Below are 19,546 nucleotides of genomic sequence, written 5' to 3'. Positions count from 1 at the left end.
CTCAATCGCTATTCCAGTTCATTAGTTGGGGCTCAGAAAGATTGCAGTACCAGATCATATATTTTGACCTTCAGAATGCCCTATTGTCTGTCCTGTTCTGGGAGAGACTATAAGAATCATTGAAAATCAAAGCTGAATTTAATATTGTTTTTGTAATTCTAAAGTGGGATGAAGGCTAGAGTGAAATTGCTGAGTGATTCTGACAAAACCTAGACAAGATCTCATTTGAATGCCTATACTATGAAAATGATGTGTTTTGAAAACACATGAAAAAAACATGAAAAAGCTTTTCATGTTTAAGACCTTTTCTGAATGCAACCTAGCATTGAAATAATTTTGCACAACAGTCCACCCTTATCTGTTGCCTACTATGGTTTATTTACTGTTCAGTAATTAGATTTCTGTATGGAGCCTTTCCTGTGAAATCTCAATATTAGCTTGACTCGCTACATTACATTTTTGCCTGCTGATTCACATTTTTAAGATTGCTAACTTATCAAGGACTGATCCAACCTAGAACTAAGGAGAAATTTCCTGACAGTGAGAACAATCAATGGAACAACTTGCCTTTGGATGTTGTAGGGGCTCCATCGCTGGAGGTTTTTAAGGAGAGATTAGACAGCTATTTGTCCAAAATGATATAGGGTCTCCTGCTTGAGCAGAGGATTGGACTAGAAGACCTCCAAGGCCCCTGCCAGTTCTTTTGTTCTATTATTCTGTTAACTGACTCCAGACTTAGGAGTTCAGTTCAACTACTGAGGCACTGTTTACATCAGTGGTTCTCAACCTGTGGGTCGGGACCCCATTTGGGGTCGAATGACCATTTCACAGGGGTCGCCAAACAACGCAGTCCACCATTTTTTCCCCTTTTCCTTAGCTGTGCTACTCCCTTTTATTCTATTGGCTTTTGAAAGCCAATAGAATAGACTCTCTTGAATAGAGTCTAATTCTATTGGCTTTCAAAAGCCAATAGGAATTGTCCAGGCTGTCTCTGCCCTGCTGAGCCTGCCAAAAGTCCCATTCTGCAAACGGTGCTGCACCAGTTGAGTAGTCCTCAACTTACGACCGGTTGAGTAGTCCTCGACTCAACGACCGGTTGGGGGTCACGGCATTAAAAAGGTTGAGAACCACTGGTTTACATGATTCTGCCTTTAAAAAGTTCTCAAAAACATTGGCTGATTAAGAATGCTATGATTAGATTATAGGCAGATTTCCTGCAACTTTATTATATGTTTCTTACTTAATTCTTTCTTTCTGGACACAGTTCAAAGAACTGGTTCATACATAAAGTCCCAGATAACTTGGAATTAATTATCCTTCATTATATTTGTGCATCACACACATGGGATTTGGGTTTGTCCACATTACTCTTGCAGAATATGAAAGAGGGCTAGTAGTTAAAGATGTCTCCCTGTGGCCAACGTTTTCCTTCAACAAGCTCAACAGTTATTCAACTCATTTAAGAGCTTGACTTTGGGAACAAGCATCAAAAGTGATTACATCTTCTTGTAAGGTTCACTCAGTTTTGGTTTCTGCTCTGGTTACTGTCTGCAAAATATGGGCAATCTGATACTGCTGTGGCCTTGAATGTCACAATGGAATCCTCAGAACCAATTTTCCCTTGATACTTAAGAATGTCTTTCTGCTTATAGCTTCCCCACACCTGATACTTACACAAACAGGGCACTCTCTCTTCCAAAGCCCATCACTTTGTTCTCCTCCTCCTTGTGAAGTCTTCTAAACCATGAGATACATGCTTGCTTAGATAATTCAGGTCTTCCTCTTTTTCTGTTTTCTTTACAACAGTTTCCAATGAGCTATTGCTTGACAGCTATTCCTCTTCTCCTGTGATTTCTTCTCTAAACAACAGCTTTCCTCCCATTACTAGGTCTTAGCTGACCATCATGAATTCTTCTCAGTCTCAGTCTCCCTCCCCCCCCACACACTTCCAAAAAAGTATTTGTCTTTGTGCCACAGAAGCTCTACTTCTGGCAGAGATGCTAACAAGTGCTGTGACCTTGAGAAAAGGCAGGGACAAGTTGCCAGTAATGTAGCATGAGGGGCAGGGATAATATTGAGTCAATGTTTTAACCCCACCAGAGAAGCAGTAAAGGTATTTGGTACATTGATGCTGTTAAAGTACATCCCCCATCATGTGCACCATATTTCAGATACATTAGCATCTACTACTAAATTTTAACATGGAAAATAATTTCTTTTACTTTAGGGAGATTTCATACAACCTCAGAAATTAGTTCATTATGCATAATTCTTAACACTGAGAAAGGGGAGCACTAGGACAAAAAATGGCTGCCAATGCTGAGTTCAAGGGGGGGAGGCACTTTACCATCTCTTCATAAGAGATGAATCACCATTGGGTCCTTGGTATGTAGAAAATACCCAGAAGGAATCCTCCCTAAAACTTCACAGGATTTATCTCATAGTTATGCAGTATGTGCTTTAGTCTAGCGAGATTCATGTCTAGGGGTGAACAGCAATAAAGAAACTACTCTGAGCAATTCATTGTGTTATTCTTGGCTTTTTGCACCTGACAGAATCAGAGGACACCGAAGAGTATTGCCTGGCCTAATGCTGATATTAACAGACATAGAAACAGCTAAGCATAAATTTGAAGTTCAAAACACAATAGAACTTAGACAGTAGAGATGCAGGAAATTCAAATAGAAGTAGATGAAGAATTTTAGCAAGTTTATTAAGGATATAATCTGATATTTAATTTTTCTACTTATACTGTCTTGTTTCATGCAGCTGGACAAGATTATAAAAAACAAGAACTATGTTGATTTCAGTAAGATATATTACTAGTATGGCATAGATACAGAATCTTTGTAACAAGAATTTTCTAGCCTTCATTTATAGTGAATTAATTAAGGCAGAATCTCTTTGAATGTGTAAATGTTTTTGTTCCACAGCTGAGCTCCTGTTCATGACTTGCCTCTTTTCTATGATTATTTATGTTTGTGCTCACATCCTCCTTTTCCATCCTCTCCCATGTCCACATAATTATATTAAAGTTATATCCTTTGAGTTCAACAGGTCCATACTTAAATACACTCAAGACTTCAGTCTTGATCAGACATTGTTCAGTTGTAGGTAGAGTATATATCTGTTTTAAGTCACAGTTTAATTCAAAACTGTGATTTTAAAACACAAGTTATAAATCATAGAAACTCTACCAGAACATCGAAATTAAATCCAGTGTCACCATATAAAATGAGATTGGCTTTAGTCAACTTTCATGATGAGAGCTTTTTCCTTGCATGCTGTATCACTTAAATATGTATTGGGGAAAACATAAGTTCTAGGACATCCATGGTCTAAGTATTTTCTTTTCTGATGCTCCTGATTCTTAAAGATTAGAAGTGCTCATGCATCTTATAATGTGCCATTCCTTTGTGTATTCTCTGAAATATATATTGACAGCAGCAATAATATGTGGGAAGCAGCGATTTTGATGAAGGAACCCCTAAACAGACACTGATACTTTCTACCTTCTTCATCTAGAAAGAAAATGGCAGACTTATCAGCTTGTGATCATTTGGAGATGATTATAGTGGATGCTGCAGAAGGCATATAAGTGATTCTTTCATCTGTCACATGTTACATATTGCCTGTGCCTTTTCAGCTGTAGATCCAAGAAATGTCAAGTAGATTTGGGGCTTGTTATTTGTGCCTATATGAATGTGTGTGTATATGTGTGTGTGTATGTGTATGTATGTGTGTGTGTGTGTATATATATGTGTGTGTGTGTGTGTGTGTGTGTGTGTATACACACACATATATGTAGGTCTTTGGTTATTCGGGTTTTCTCCCGCGTCAAATTAGAAGTGTCTTGGCGACGTTTCGACGAAGTCCCATTCGTCATCTTCAGGCTGGTGTTTTCAGCTTCGTGCTTCTCGAAAACACCAGCCTGAAGATGACGAATGGGACTTCGTCGAAACGTCGCCAAGACACTTCCAATTTGACGCGGGAGAAAACCCGAATAACCAAAGACCTACATACAAACACCCGCGAAAACCTCAGAAAACACACACACACATATATATATATATATACTTTTTAGTGGGTCAAGAAATTGATAGAAAGTTAACAATAAAGGTAACAAACAAATGAAAGAGAGGTAAAGGAGGGTAGGGAGGCATTGATCACCAAAGGAAAGTATGTAACTACACAGATGTGTGTTTTAAAGTCGAAGAATAAAGAGAGGTGGTATTCTCATCCCATCTCCTCTATTGGTTAAGAAATAGGAAGATTAAAATAAAATAAAATAATAAAAATAAAATAAAAGTAAAGTAAAGATGAGTTCAAATAGTTGAAAACTCTCAGATCAAATCTATCTATTTCTTCCCAGTGATGACTGTAGGAAAATGAAACGATTGGGCAAGATTCAGATACAAGCCAATAATGCATATGTCATTCGCGTGTCTCTCTATATTTTCCAGATATCTCTTTCCATATTTCCTGAACATTATTTTTTTCCTTTTTCTTTCACTACTAGTGGGGAATCAAGAGTGGCTCGCTGTCTGGTCCATACGGCACCAAGTTCAAGACCTCCTGTAATAAGAATGTACAATTTATAAAACTGAGCTAGCTAGGGTTATGTATTATGTATTACAGAAGCAAAATATCCCAGAAGGAAAATTGCTATTTCCCTTCACTGTTTCTTTCCAGTCATGTGCTTTCAACCCAAATTCTCATAGTTATGGTTACAGATTTAATGAGTTTCATGTTGCATGGGAGTTACTGCTGTGCATAAGACAGGGAGGAAAGATCGCATTTCCTATCTACGTTCTGCAAATCATTCCAATCTCCTCTAGAGGGTCCATAATACTGTAAATCAGGGATGCCCAACATTGGCAACTTTAGGGCTTGTGGACATCCACATTGGACACTCCTGCTTTAAATAAAGACTCTTGTTCTACCTCATCCTGTCCTGTTTTAGCTATAAGACTTAAGTGCAGACCTATGTCTACGTATAACAGAATTGTTGTGTATACACAAAAACTATGAATAAATTTCCATTTTAAAAGGAGCAGTTTGAAACTTTCAATATTGCCTGAAGTTTTTATGATATTATCAGAAGTTACTCAGGTCTCAATCCTATATCTTGTTAGACTGAGGCAATGGGAAATAGAGTTTAGATATTTTTTTAATGCAGTGCTTTTAAGTCACATCATAATGTGCTGCTGGCTTGGGGTTCCAGATGGCACATCCTTTTTACTTCTCAAACTTCTCTTTGCAGTTTATGTGCTGTTTATGGGCATAAAACAGCTTTCTCTGAATATCTGTCTCTATTAATTCTTGAGCTTTTTATGCTTTTCACAGGAGTTTATTTGTGCTTATCCTATTTATTTTATTGTCAGGCAACACCAACAGTATCTTTGTACTGGACTACATCAGTGGTGCTTTAACTCTGAATGGGCCACTGGACCGAGAAAATCCTTTTTACAGTGCTGGATTTATTCTTAGAGTGAAGGTAAGAGAAAAACCTGGGCCACTGGTTCAGAACATCTCAGAGAGAAGAAAAGAACGTGCAGTTTTTAAAATTGATTGTGGAATAGTGATATGCCTGACCAATTATGTGATAGCATTTCACCAAGGTGCTAATCTCAACAGTGGCCTTTAGTATTTAAATGGGAATATCATGGTTCCAATAAATGAAACCAGTTAAAAGAACTTCAAGATAAGAAATTCTTCCTTAAAGAACATTTTATTAGGAAACAAAGTATGGACACTTACAAGAACCCAAGAATGAGATTCCCTCCTCCCAGATACAAAGTAACAAATTGCAATTCCCTCCCCACAATGGCTGTCATAAATCACATTCACTAATTAACACAAAACCTGGGCTTTTTTCTCTGGCCCTTCAGCCCGCCAAAACCTTATCAGAGCACGTCCTTGAGTTCCCACACTTCTGTATTGTTATGGCTAGCTAAACCCTCCAGCATTTACCCCATCCCCCCCTTCTACATTTGAACTCTAAAAGAAGTGAAAAAGCACATTAAAAGCAAAAGTAAAAGGGCTGGTGATTCTCCATTGTCACAGCGTTGACAGGGAACTTACTAGATCATTTCAGGATTGTAGGCTAGACTGATCTCTTCAGTATTTTTTACCAAGGAAATGATATAGCCATGTCTATGACATCACAAGCAGACAATTTCAACTCAGAGAAAATTGTATTATTAATAATAACATGAAAGCCAATTTGGTCTAGTAGTTAAGACATCTGGCTAGAAACCAGGAGACTGTGAATTCCAGTCCTGCCTTAGGCATGCATCTAATCTCCATGGAATTATTAAGATTTAACAAAAAAAAGCTAAAGAAGAATATCACATGAAATGAAAATGGCAGATGTTTTGGAAATTGGATTTTAAAATGTGGCTTAGATGTGAAAGTTTGAGAATTGTTATATCTTCTACCAGTACACCTGAAATGTAGAAATAAAATATTGGTTATCAAGAATATAAACAAAATATATTGGGTACTCATACCTAAAAAAAGACAAATTCATGGGTAGTATCTTGGAAAAAATGCACAAATATTGGTTTGAATTTCAGAAAATAAGTTTATTGTGTACTTTTTATTGATGCTTTGTTCTTTTCACATATTTGGCTAAACCACTTCTGCCCTTCTAATTTTTTTGACATGTTTTGTGCACAAATTACAGTAAATTACAGTTTTATAATCACATGCTTCCACTACAATTAAAGGGCTTTCTTGTCTGATGTCTAGCTGTTAAAGACTGAGCTACAGATGGGCATTTCCAGTTATCAGTTACAGGTGGTCTTGACTTATGATCACAGAATTTGGAACCAGAATTTCTGTTGCTAAGCAAGATGGTGATTGAGTTGTGCCCAATTTTGCAATCTTTTATGCTGTAGCTGTTAAGCAAATCATTGCGATTGTTAAGTGAATCATATGGTCATTAAGTGAATCTAGTTTTCCCCATTGACTTTGCTTGTTGAAAGCTGAAGGTTGCAAATCACTTGACTCCAGGATGTTGCAAATACATGCCGGTTGCCAAACACCCAAATTTTAATCACATGACCTTGGGGATGCTATGATGATCGTAAATGAAAGGACCAGTCATAACTCATTTTTTTCAGTGGTCATTAAACCAATGTTTATAAGTTGAAGACTACCTGTACTTTGTGATTAACGCAATTTTCATTATCTGCAGGCTTCACAGGCCAGTCTGGCTACTGACACAACGGTCTTCACCCATTCGAAATGGATTTTTGTATATCAGAATCTGTCCCATGATGGGATATTAACATTCTCTCAAAACTACATCATGAGATATATTTTACCAATATTTTACCAATATTTCCTAGAAATACTTGGTTGGGTTTTGACCACTCACAAACTCAGCAAATGTATAGATATGCTGCTAGTTGGATGATAGTGATACAAAAAGAGCAAGCGGTACAGGGGTAACAAAGGATGCACTGGTCCTTCTAAGGACATTAATAAAGGTAGTCCTTGACTTACAACAGTTCATTTAGCGACTATTCGAAGTTACAATGCCACTGAAAAAAGTGACTTATGAACATTTTTCCCACACCATAGTCATTCAGACCCTTGACAATTGACTCATATTTATGACAGTTGCAATGTCCTGGGCTCATGTGATTCCATTTTTCAACCTTCTAACAAACAGAGTCAGTGGGGACGCGAGATTTACTTAACAACTGTGTTACTAATTTAACAACTACAGTGATTCACTTAATGACTGGCAAGAAAGGTCATAAAATGAGGCAACATTCACTTAAGAAATCTCTCACTGGCAACAGAAATTTTGGGCTGAATAATTGTCATAAGTTGAGGACTATCTGACATTAATAGAAATGAGCTGTAAGAAAAATAACCATTAGAAAATGTTGCATAGCTTTTCAGTCATCATTCCATAAAAGTTAGACCTTTCTTCCTCTCTTCCAGGGTCTTTTTCATATCTGCTGATGTTAGATAGGAAAGAAACCTAGAACAGTCCTTAGATTTCCAAAAATGATAGAGTGCTTGATGATGGTGATGGAATTTCTACAGTCATGTATCCCACCAATTGGTACATGATAAAGCAATTGCCATTATTAACTTCAGATTTCTTTTTTGGTCATCTATCAGGCACCAATAATGTTTGATGCTCCTCAGAAGAGCCAGGGGCAAATCAGCTTAGCTAACAAATACCCAAAGAGCTCTTTTTCAGTTCTGCAAACCTCACTCCCTCCATTACAGATCTTTAATTAAAATCAATATAAAGCTGGAAACATATTTAGTGAAATAAATTCTACTGAGATGGAAGGGATGGAGGTGGGAGAGAAGGCATCTGCTACAAAGTTCATTGATTAAGAGGGTGTAGCATTTTCCAAAAAAGGAATGATCACCCCCATTGTCTGTTGACTAAGACAACACTTTGTCATGGAGAGAAGTTGGCATGCAATTAGTCCATTTGACCACTATCTTAAGTTTTGTTCAGTAGAATTCTAAATGGTCAATACGCTATTATTGCTAGCCCTTGAAATCTTTCCACAATTCCTTTTTCAATTTAGTTAAAGACAAATCTGACTGAGGCAAAGCCTTTGTTTCAATAGGGAAGAAAATTCCTCCTGCCCCTCCCTCCCTGTTTGCTAAATATGAAGGCTGGTTCTCTCTCATCAAATCCTAACACAACATAGATGAGGTGGGCAGCACATAAATCTAATCAATAGTTATTGCTTTCTCTGTTTGTTAGTCTGCAAGTGCCTGGGAAATTATGCCCCTCAAATGTTAAAGAAGGATATTTTAAATTCAAAACTTTTCAAGAAGGGATATACACCAATATGAAGTTGGCATGGCTGTTTGGTTACAACCCCTCCAGATGGGATCTTCCATAAAGTTGTAAAATTTTGCTATCCTCTTGTCTTAGAATCAGCAGAAAAATATGCCAGCATGAATTGCACTCTCCTATTTGCTGAGCCTAACTTGACTCAAGAATTAGGCTGCCATTCTTATGGTTTTAATATGGGACAAGGGAAGAAAAGTGATTGGTCAGTTCCCCCAGTTACATTTCCAGTTCATCTACCAGAAGGAGAAACCTCCACTAATCCCTCTCCATAACCCAGGGTTTAGTGAAAGAGACTCATCTCATCTCATCCAGAAGGCTTTGTGCCTAATGCTGGCACAAAGCAGAACTCAGTGTCTCCTGGTTTCTAATCTGGCATCTCCTTAACATGTTGGGAGGTGGGGTTGGGGAAGTGTGTTTGGATCTTTGAGATTCAGCTGCCTTTCAATTGCCCAAGTGACAGGTTATAGGCATGGAGCGATGACTATTTCTGAACTTGGGTGTAGTTCCAATCTGTGTGTGAAATAGCTCAGCTGACAGAGGAGGGATGTGAGATCTGGATCATCCCACACCTGCCCTCTGCATCTGCAACCTACAAACCAGGCATAGCCTTCCTTTCTATATTACAGAATCACAGAGTATTGTCTTACAATCAATATCCGGTATTTTTTGTTAGCAAAGAAAATTAGATACAATGGTAACAATAAGTTACCATTCAATTATACATGTTAGTTCAATACATTAGTTTATTATCAAGAAGAAATTAACCCCATTGAACCAAGTACAAACTTCCTTAAAAAGTTTGTGCTGTTAAGCTAGTTTTGAGAAGTCCACAAAAAAAAATTGGCAGTATTTTCAGAATATGCCCTTGACCTACCTAGGGTGTGGTGAAAGAGACTCACCTGAAATCATCCAGAAGACTTTGTGCCTAATGCGGGCACAAAGGAGAACTCACGGTCTCTTGGTTTCTAATCTGGCATCTTAACCATTACACTGAACTCTCTTAATTAAGCTTAATCGTCTGCTTAACTTCTACACAGCTTCTATTGATCTTAGGCACATAGCACTAATTATATGAAACATAGCTAAATCTAAAAGAAATATGATTTATTGATGACGTCCACAGTTTCTTCAGTTCTTTGTGAAATTTTATTTTCATTTTATGTATTCAGGGAACTGAACTAAATGATGATCGGACACCTTCCAATGCCACAGTGATGACTACCTTCAACATTCTTGTTATTGACATAAATGACAACGCTCCTGAATTCAACAGTTCAGAGTACAATGTGGCTATTCCTGAATTGGCCCAAGTAGGCTTCGCTCTTCCTCTTTTCATCCAAGTGCAGGATAAAGATGAGGTAAAACATGAACAATTAGGATTAAATAATTCTTTTTTGATTGCCTGAATTCTGTTCCTAAATTTTTCATTCATATTTTACATAATAGAATAAAGATAATCTGGATAATTAAGATAATTAATTGGAATAACATTCCATATTATTTTTTCTAATTTATATTTATTAAGAGAATCACATTATACATGCTATGTCTGTCAGATTTTAGTATATATTGATTTATTACATGATTTATATCATTAAAAGTCTTCCAAATTATGAAAAAATTCTCCAAACAATTTAGATCTATTTTTTTAAAAAACAAAACATTATTTATAGTTGCCATTTATAAAACTCAGCTCTTTTACATCTGGTAATTTTAATTTCCTTCTACTGTACGCACATTCCTGCATCCTTGACAATTTGCTATCATAACTGTAATTGTTTGCTATATAATCCATAATTGCATAGAAATAACTTTCATGATGTATCAATAATTTGTGGTTAAGTTAGACCAGTGGTTCTCAACCTTTTTAATGCCATGACCCCCAACTGGTCGTAAGTCGAGGATTACTCAACTGGTCGTAAGTCAAGGACTACTCAACTGGTGCAGCACCGTTTGCAGAATGGGACTTTTGGCGGGCTCAGCAGGGCAGAGACAGCCTGGACAATTCCTATTGGCTTTTGAAAGCCAATAGAATTAGACTCTATTCAAGAGAGTCTATTCTATTGGCTTTCAAAAGCCAATAGAATAAAAGGGAATAGCACAGCTAAGGAAAAGGGGGAAAAAATGGTGGACTGCGTTGTTTGGTGACCCCTGTGAAATGGTCGTTCGACCCCAAATGGGGTCCCGACCCACAGGTTGAGAACCACTGAGTTAGACTTTCATCAAGTAACTGTGTTATGTGGAGTACTTTTCAACTTCTGCATTTTTTTAACCCATGGTTCTGTCTTTAAAATGATGATGATACCATGTATGTTATCTAGCAGGTACAGTGGCAGTTTTTATGCAATTAAATATTTTCCTTTCTCAGGTTGGTTTGATAAATGTACAGATTTTTGTTCTGGTGGCAATAACATAGGTTTTTCATCGGGAGTCTTTTATTGCAGGGCTTTTCAACCGGTGATACACGTACCACATGTGGTACATTAATGAGTGGCAGGTGGTACGCAGCCCTGCCTAGCCAAGTGTAGTGGGGGAGGGAAAGAGCCAGTACAGGCAAGGACTTACAGTGAGAGAGTCCTCTGGAGCTGCAAAGGCCCCAGGCTCACTTCTGGCTCAACCTCCCCCATGAGAAAGGAGGAGGGGGGCGGAGACAGGAGAGCCTATAAAAGGAGGCAGTTTGGGCAGGAGAGGGAGAGAGAAAAAAGCAGCAGCCTTGGGAAGAGGCAGAGTCAGCTGCACTGGAGGGGGAGGGTGGGGGGAGAAGAGATCAAGCAGGCTGGCCATGAGCCAATCTACAACTGCTGTGGCACCCATCTGTGCTGGCAGCAGCAAACAGGCAAGAAATGCAGTGGGGGAGGGGTCACCCTCCAAGAGGAATGAAAAAAGGCAGCAATGGCTGGAGGTGAGGCACGAGGGAGGGAGATGGAGAGTGGAAGGATTCTTATGTGCTTTTGTGACTTTGAAGTTCTGGGATTTGTGCAATGTGGGCTTTGTGTTCTTAAGGAGTGTTTGGCAATTTCTATTTGGCTGATGGCTCGTGTTAGCTTCTATTGCTCTGCTGTTAGCTGTAAGTTTTGCTGCAAGGGATTTTGAAGTATTTTTCTCCTGAATGGATTTTGCCTGTAGCATTCCTTTACTTATGAATGGAGCCATTTGGGAAGGTTGCCTTAGCCGGCAGCCAGTACTTACATGTTTTTTTCTTTCTTAAGTGCCGGCTGTGCTCCTTACTTTCCTTTCTAGCCAGTAGCTAATTCTTAAAGGGGAATGTGCCTTTTCAAGCTAGTTCACTCAGCAGCTTGTCTTTTCTGTCTCTGGAGGCCTTTCCTTGTTTGATCAATATATGGAAGAGGGAAAATATGGGGGGGTTCAAATTCTTACTTCAGAAGGAGATGGGAATGAGAAAAAGGGAGGCAGGGAAGGGAGGGAGGAAAGGAAGTCCCACCTTAGCACTTGGCCACCAGCAGCTCTGCCATTGACTTTGCTTGTCAAAAGGTTGCAGAAGGAGATCACATGACCCTGGAACACTGTGACCATTATAAATATGAATTAGTTGCCAAGCATCCAAATATAAAACACATGACACTGGGCATGCTGCAATGGTCATGTGTGAAAAATGGTCATAAGTCATTTCAGTGCAACTGCAACTTTGAACAGGTTTTTTTTTTTTTTTTGGTCATCAAGTTTTTGACACCTTGCTAGGTGATACTCGAATATTGCCATATCCTAAAAGTGGTACTATCGGTAAAAAGGTTGAAAAGCCCTGTTCTATTGGTTCATATGTATGTACAAAAAGCCTTTTTTAAATTCAGATATATCACCTGGAATTAAACATTCTGACTATGTAGAAATCAGTGACAATTAGAAAAGGTTTGGGATTTCACCTACCACTGGGGGGTCTTCTCATTCTGTTATATCTATGCTCCTTAAACATCTACTGATTTCACTGCATAACAAGTTAGCTTTCATTGAGAAACCACTAGGAAGTTGATGATACTGTATGTGCTTTTCTCCTGTCCAGCTGTTAAACCTACATTGTGCTCACTTGGAAAACTGACAAAAAAGAAAGTTTATTTCCTGTGTGATTTTTATCAAGAAGGTCCCTTGACCAAAAAGTTGAGATTTGCCCAGGTTGAAAGAGATGTGCTGTAAAAGGCCATTAGCACAAAACTAGACATTTCTCCTGTCTATTCCTTTGCCAGAGTGACAGCTTTTTATTTCTCCTTCATATCAGAATATTTTGGCCCAGTGAGAATTCACATCTGTGGGTATCAGAAATCTTTCAATTAAAGTGTCTATTAAATGACAGGTTCAAGTTATTTGGCTGAATTGTCTTTCGTTCTTCCATATATACACTCTCTCAAATATATACACATATAAAACACAAATACTTATGTACTTATCTTTACTGTAAGATTCTCAAGTGCAAGATAACGCCATTTGTTTTTCTAAATTCTGTTGACTTCCCAAAATCTCCTTTCTTGCATGACTGGGCTTCATGCCCTCTGTTGGGATGTGACCAGCTACTGTTCTGTATCATCTTTTGGTTTTAGCCTGGAGTTGCTAATATGATTCAGCAAAGGCTCATTTGTTTTGGAACAGTACTGAAGTTGTTTTAACTCCAGTCTAATATTGTGCTGTTGAATTACTCATCCAATTTGACTCATATATTCATGCTTTATTGCCTGTGCACAATTCAACCATAGAACTATGCCATAATGTGCAATGGCCTTTAAGTTGGGCTTAAAAGCTTGCAGATGTGTTATACTATAATTTCCATAATTCCAAAGCAGTACATAGGCTAAGGATTTGTTGGATAGTTATGCATTATATTTGGAAGTTACCAGCCTGGGAGATCTTAGTCAATATTAATTTTAAGGCTGAGACTGGCAAGAATTAGCTCAATTACTCTGAGCAAATCTGAGTGATTTGCATGAGTTACTAGTTCCCATAGCTTTAACCCTACAAATAAAAATAATCACTATTTGACTATCATACCACAGTTCATGCAAAACATTTAATTGGGTCATGGGGTAAAATAGCCCATTTTGCAATTGGGAAAATGGGAGTCATTGACCAAGCCAATAAACCCCCAGAAATTTGGATTTAGCAACAAATGGACTTAAATGTTTTAGGTCTTAGCCATGTCATCTCAGCCTTCCATCCTTCCGAGGTAGGTAAAATGAGGACCCAGATTGCTGGGGGCAATGTAAATATATATATACATTGCTTACTGGTGTACACCACTTAGAGAGTGCTTGCACTTAAAGTGGTATATAAGTCTCATAAATAAATAAATAAATCTCAACTCCCAAACCATGATAACTCATTCTAGTCTACCAAGAAAAAGGATGCAGATGAAAAAAAATGGATGAACCACCTACTTCTATTACTGTCTGAAATATATCACCAAATTTCTGATAGCCATGGAACACACCATAGTCTTTGATTTTTAAGTATTGTCTATGTGATGCACAGTCCCCCACAAGAAACTGGACCATGTCTCAACAAGAACAGCCAGCCAGCCAAACAACCCAAAACCAAACCGTGACTCAGAGGCAACCAACCAAACAAACTCCATTTGCATCACACAGATGATACTTAAACACCAAAGACTATGGCCCAGCAACAACAACCAGCCAATCAAAAAGCCCAAAACCAGACCAAGACTCAGAAACATCCAGGCAAACAAATAACCACACCAATTTACACCACACAAAAAGTATTTAAAGACCAGTGCTCTGAGCTTCCGGTGGTCAGCGTCGATGATGGTGGCTACCTTGTAGCCGTCCTCCTGGGACGGCGTCAGATCTGCGGAGCACAGCGCGCATCAGTTGGCCCTTCCCGGGCGAAGGGAAGGGGTAGAGACCACACGAATAGAGGTAGAACCTCTTAACCCCCCCTGGATTCTTTTTTTGGGGGGTAGAAAGAGTGTTCCCTCGGAGTTCGTGCTTTCTCTGCCTCCCAGCTGTCTTTGTTTCTTCGGAAACAAAGTGAAACGCCGCTACCATCTCCGCGCCTAAAGTTTTCTGGTGAGTGATTTTTAAAGCGGACAGAACTGTTTAAAGGATTTAGAGTTAGAGTTGTATTTCTTTTTATTTCTTTTTTAGCTTATGCTGATTTTTTTTTCCTTTTGTTTTTTTTCGGTGGAGAGTGAGAGTGAAAGTAAAATGGCGTTTTGAAAGTGCTTTTTTTTCCTTTCCGGAAAGAAAGAACGGACTTAAATGAGCACAGTTTTTTTCTCTTTCAAGTTTCTTTTTTCCTTTTTCTTTTAAAACGCTTTGGAAGTTTTTTTTTTTTTTTTGCACTCTCCCTGGTTCTTTTTTTAATCTTAAGGATTTTAGTATCTTTTTTTTAAGAAGAAAGAAAGAGAGAATAAGACTTTTAAAAAAATGGCTTCAAAGAGACAACCAGCTTCTATAGTCTCTAAGGTGGTTTCTTCTCCTGTAATTGCAACTGTACAACAACAACTTAAAGTTACACCACCAATCTAAGGTTACACCTCCATCTTCTCCTCCCTTGCCAGCCTTGTCTGCACAAGATATTAAAGATATAATGGGAAATGCTGTATCTCAAATCAGGGAGGAAATGAAGCAACTTCTTGATCAGAGTAAGTCTGAAAGTAAAGAGGAATTGAAGGACCTTTTTAAACAGAACAAAGATCTTCTTGAACAGAATAAATTTGAAACTAAAGAGGAAATGAAGGAGCTTTTAGTGGAGAATAATATTATTCTGAGGGAAGACATAGTTACAGCTTTATCAGGATTGGCTTCTGTGGTCGTGAAGTTGAATTCCAGAGTGGAAGAAGTTGCAGAGAAAGTAGACCTCCTTGAGTATAAATTTCAAGATATGGAAAAAAAGATGGAAACTTCACAAGAGGATATTCTTATGTCTCAGTATAGGCAAATGGAATATGCTTTGAGAATTAGGGGTCTTAAAGAAGATATGAATCAAGACCTGATAGTGATGGTGATGAATGATCTAGCTGTTGCTCTGAATAGGGATAAAGATGGATTACGTAGAGAAGTGGAAAAAATTTACAGAGTTAATTCTTGGATTGCGAAACAAAAGAATTTGCCAAGAGATGTGGTGATTTACTTTTCAAAGAGGTCTCTGCGTAATGAGATCATACAAGCTTTTTATAATAAGAGGTTCCAGATTGCTGCCCAAGATGTCATCATTCTAAAGGAAATCCCATCTAAAATTTTAAGAAATAGAAAAGACTTTGTTTTTTTAACTAATGAACTTAAAACAAGATTGATGCCATTCAGATGGGAGATTCCGATGGGTATTGTTTTGAGCCATGCGGGGACACGTTACAGACTTAATATGGTTGCTAAAGCCAAAGAATTTTATAATACGGTCCTGGGAGCAGGCTCATCTCCATCTATGATTCAGAAAGCTCTGGGTGGCAAAGAGATCGAACAGCAGTCTGAAGGACTAGGTTTGATGGCTGCTGGAAAACAACAGGTGGAATGGCTACGCCAAACAGAGGTTAAAGAGCAGAGAATGACCTGTGCAGCACATAAACGTAAGGAAAAGGAACAACAGAAGAAAGAAGCTAAAGAATCTTCTCATGAGAGTGTTTCAGTGCCGGTGGGAGGAGCAAGACCCAAGAGTTCTGCAACACATTCTTCAGTGGCAGATCTTCAGGCAGTTTTCTCCAGGCTCCTGGTCAAGGGAGATGGCAAAGTTCCTGATCTGGAATGTTAACGGCCTCAATTCCCCGCAGAAAAGAAAGAAAATCTTTTATTATTTAAAGCAACATAATAATGATATTATTTGCTTACAGGAAACTCATATCTTACTTAAAGATCAAAAATATTTAGCTAATGCTCGCTTGGGATCTCATTTTGCATCTCCTGCCCCTGGGAAAAAAGGGGGTGTGGTTATTTATGTTAAGCAAAGTCTACCAGCCTGTCTGGTAGAATCAGATCCTCAAGGAAGATATGTTATGATTGAACTTGGTCTATATGGTAAGAAAATACTTATAGTGGGATTGTACGCACCAAACCAGCAACAGGAACAATTTTATAGATTGTTACATCAGAAAATAACTTCGCTGGACTATAGGTCTGTGATATTAATGGGAGATTGGAATGGTGTTTTAGATACACAAAAGGACAAAAAAGGTTCCTCTACTTTTTTTAAACAGGCTAAATTACCTAAAGCCTTTTTTGACTTGAAAGAGGACTGGGAGTTGAGGGATTATTGGCGTGAACGTAACCAAGAGGAGAGAGATTTTACCTTCTTCTCAGATAGACACCAATCTTTTTCAAGGATTGATTTTTTTTTCTTGATTACAACAGACCTATATAATAGGGTAAAGAATGTAAAAAAATTTCCTAGGTCACTGACGGATCATAGTCCAGTTTGGATGGAATTGGTTGTCGAAAAAGAGGAGAGGAGATCCTGGAGGGTGAATGAGAACTTATTTAAACAAGAAAAAAATGTTCAAAAATTAAAGGAGTGCTTAAAGGATTACTTTGCTTTAAATATGTATAAGGGTATATCAATATCAATGGTATGGGATGCAGGTAAAGCCTTCATGCGTGGGATCTTGATAAAGATGAATAATGTTTATAGACAAAGGCAGATTCAGAAACGTAAAGAATTGGAAGATGAGATTAAACTAAAAGAGAAGTTTTTGATTTTAAATCCTTCAGATGAAAAGGTTAAAGAAGCTATAAAGCTGTTAAGAACACAATTTAACATGTTGATGGCTGATCAAGCCGCAACTAATCTAATGTTTATGACACAAAATACATTTTGTAACGCTAATAAACCAGGGAGATGGTTGGCCTATCAATTAAGAAAGAAACAGAGACAGAGAATTATAGATAAAATAAATTATAACGGTAAATTAGTGTATCAGAAGGAGTTGATCAAGAAATCTTTTCTAGATTATTATCAGAAATTATATAAGAGTACTAATGTACAAACTTTAGATATAAATAATTATTTAAGTGAGGCTAACTTTCCTAAACTAACAGAAGATCAGAAACAAGAAATCAATTGTTTAATTACTAATGAGGAAATTGTGACAGTTATTAAGCAATTAAAATTAGGTAAAGCGCCGGGTACGGATGGTTTGACATCCATTTACTATAAAACCTTAGTAGAAGAGATGACTCAACCTTTATGTGAGCTTTTTAATAATATATTACAGGGTTCAGAGATTCCTCCGTCATGGCGCAGTGCTTTTATATCTTTAATTCCAAAAGAGGATCAAGATCTTACCTTACCAAAGAATTATAGGCCTATATCTCTCTTAAATGTGGATTATAAAATTTTTGCAAAAATTTTAGCTAATAGGTTTATGAGGGTTTTGCAGCAGCTTATACATAAGGATCAATCGGGTTTTATAACCGGAAGGTATATGAAAAATAATGTTAGACAAATTATTAACTTATTAGAATATTTAGATAAGAATAACCAAATCTCTGCAGGGCTGATATTTTTAGATGCTGAAAAAGCCTTTGACCAACTGAATTGGCAGTTTATGTTAAGATTAATTGAGGAGATGAATTTTGGAGAAAAAATATCACAAGCTCTAGGTGCTATATATCAAAAACAAACGGCACAACTTATTGTCAATGGGGGTTTGACAGAGGTTTTTACAATAGAAAAAGGTACAAGACAGGGATGTCCATTGTCACCGTTATTGTTTGTCTTAACATTGCAAATTTTGTTGATCAAAATTCGAGAGTCGCAGGAAATAAAAGGAATAGAAGTTAACAAAAAAGAATATAAGTTAAGAGCTTTTGCAGATGATTTAGTGGTTACTCTGTCTCAACCTACTTATTCTGTAGTAAAGTTACTACAACTGATTCATCAATATGGATGTGTTTCGGGTTTTAAAATTAATAATAATAAGACTAAAATATTACCTAAAAACATGACTAACCGGGACAAGCAGATTTTGGTTAATTTAACAGATTTTGAAGTTGTTGATAAGGTAAAATATTTGGGGGTTACTTTATCTGTTTCTAATGTAAAATTGTACAAGAATAATTATGAAAAGTTGTGGATCAGGGTACAGAAAGATTTGAAGAATTGGGATAAGTTACAGCTATCTCTTACGGGTAGAATTGCAGTGATTAAAATGAATGTCCTACCAAAATTTCTTTTTTTTGTTTCAAATGCTACCTATTTTAAAGAATGAGCTTAACTTAAATGAATGGCAGAAAGGCATTAATAAATTTATTTGGGCAGGGAAAAAACCAAGGGTAAAGCTTAAAATTATGCAAGATTTTCGTGAGTGGGGTGGACTCAAGGTGCCGAATTTGAAATTATATTATGATGCTGTGGCCTTAACATTGATTAGTGATTGGGTAAACTTAACAAATGTAGAAATACTCCATCTGGAGGGTTGGGATTTACTTTTTGGATGGCATGCCTACTTAATTTTTAATAAAAAAAGTGGATCGAGTTTTTAAATCACATATTATAAGGATCTCTTTACTTCGGGTTTGGAGGAAGTATTATAAGAGTGATTTTAAAATACCTTTATGGGCTATACCTTGGCATGCGATAGAGGGGATAAGGAGAGGAGTTAAAATGGATAGGGTTTCTTATACACAATTACTTAGATGGGATGGTCAAAATTGGCAGTTAAAATCTGTGGAAGATTTAGTACATGAAAATATTACCTATTCATGGTTTCAATATAGACAATTAGTGGACAGATGGAAGATGGATTGTAAT

The 19,546-nt window shown here is 37.5% G+C and overlaps 1 protein-coding gene across 12 annotated transcripts in view; it reads left to right on the top strand.

The window, feature by feature from the left end:
* The window catches only part of CDH23 (cadherin related 23), a 641,486-nt gene that overhangs the window by 300,719 nt on the left and 321,221 nt on the right, over positions 1-19,546 (top strand). For all 12 annotated transcript variants that reach the window (XR_005553851.1, XR_005553852.1, XR_005553854.1 and 9 more), the window contains 2 exons: positions 5,385-5,497; positions 10,012-10,200. Coding sequence is in view for 9 of the 12 variants with exons in the window: in XM_039320524.1 (XP_039176458.1) it covers positions 5,385-5,497; positions 10,012-10,200 (302 nt within the window). In the remaining 3 variants the exon portion in view is untranslated. The remainder of the gene's footprint in view (positions 1-5,384; positions 5,498-10,011; positions 10,201-19,546) is intronic.

This window comes from Crotalus tigris, unplaced genomic scaffold (assembly GCF_016545835.1).
Source record: "Crotalus tigris isolate CLP2741 ecotype Arizona unplaced genomic scaffold, ASM1654583v1 scf7180000023654.2194447, whole genome shotgun sequence".
Classification (NCBI taxonomy): domain Eukaryota; kingdom Metazoa; phylum Chordata; class Lepidosauria; order Squamata; family Viperidae; genus Crotalus; species Crotalus tigris.
This window is presented reverse-complemented; position numbering and strand designations above follow the sequence as displayed.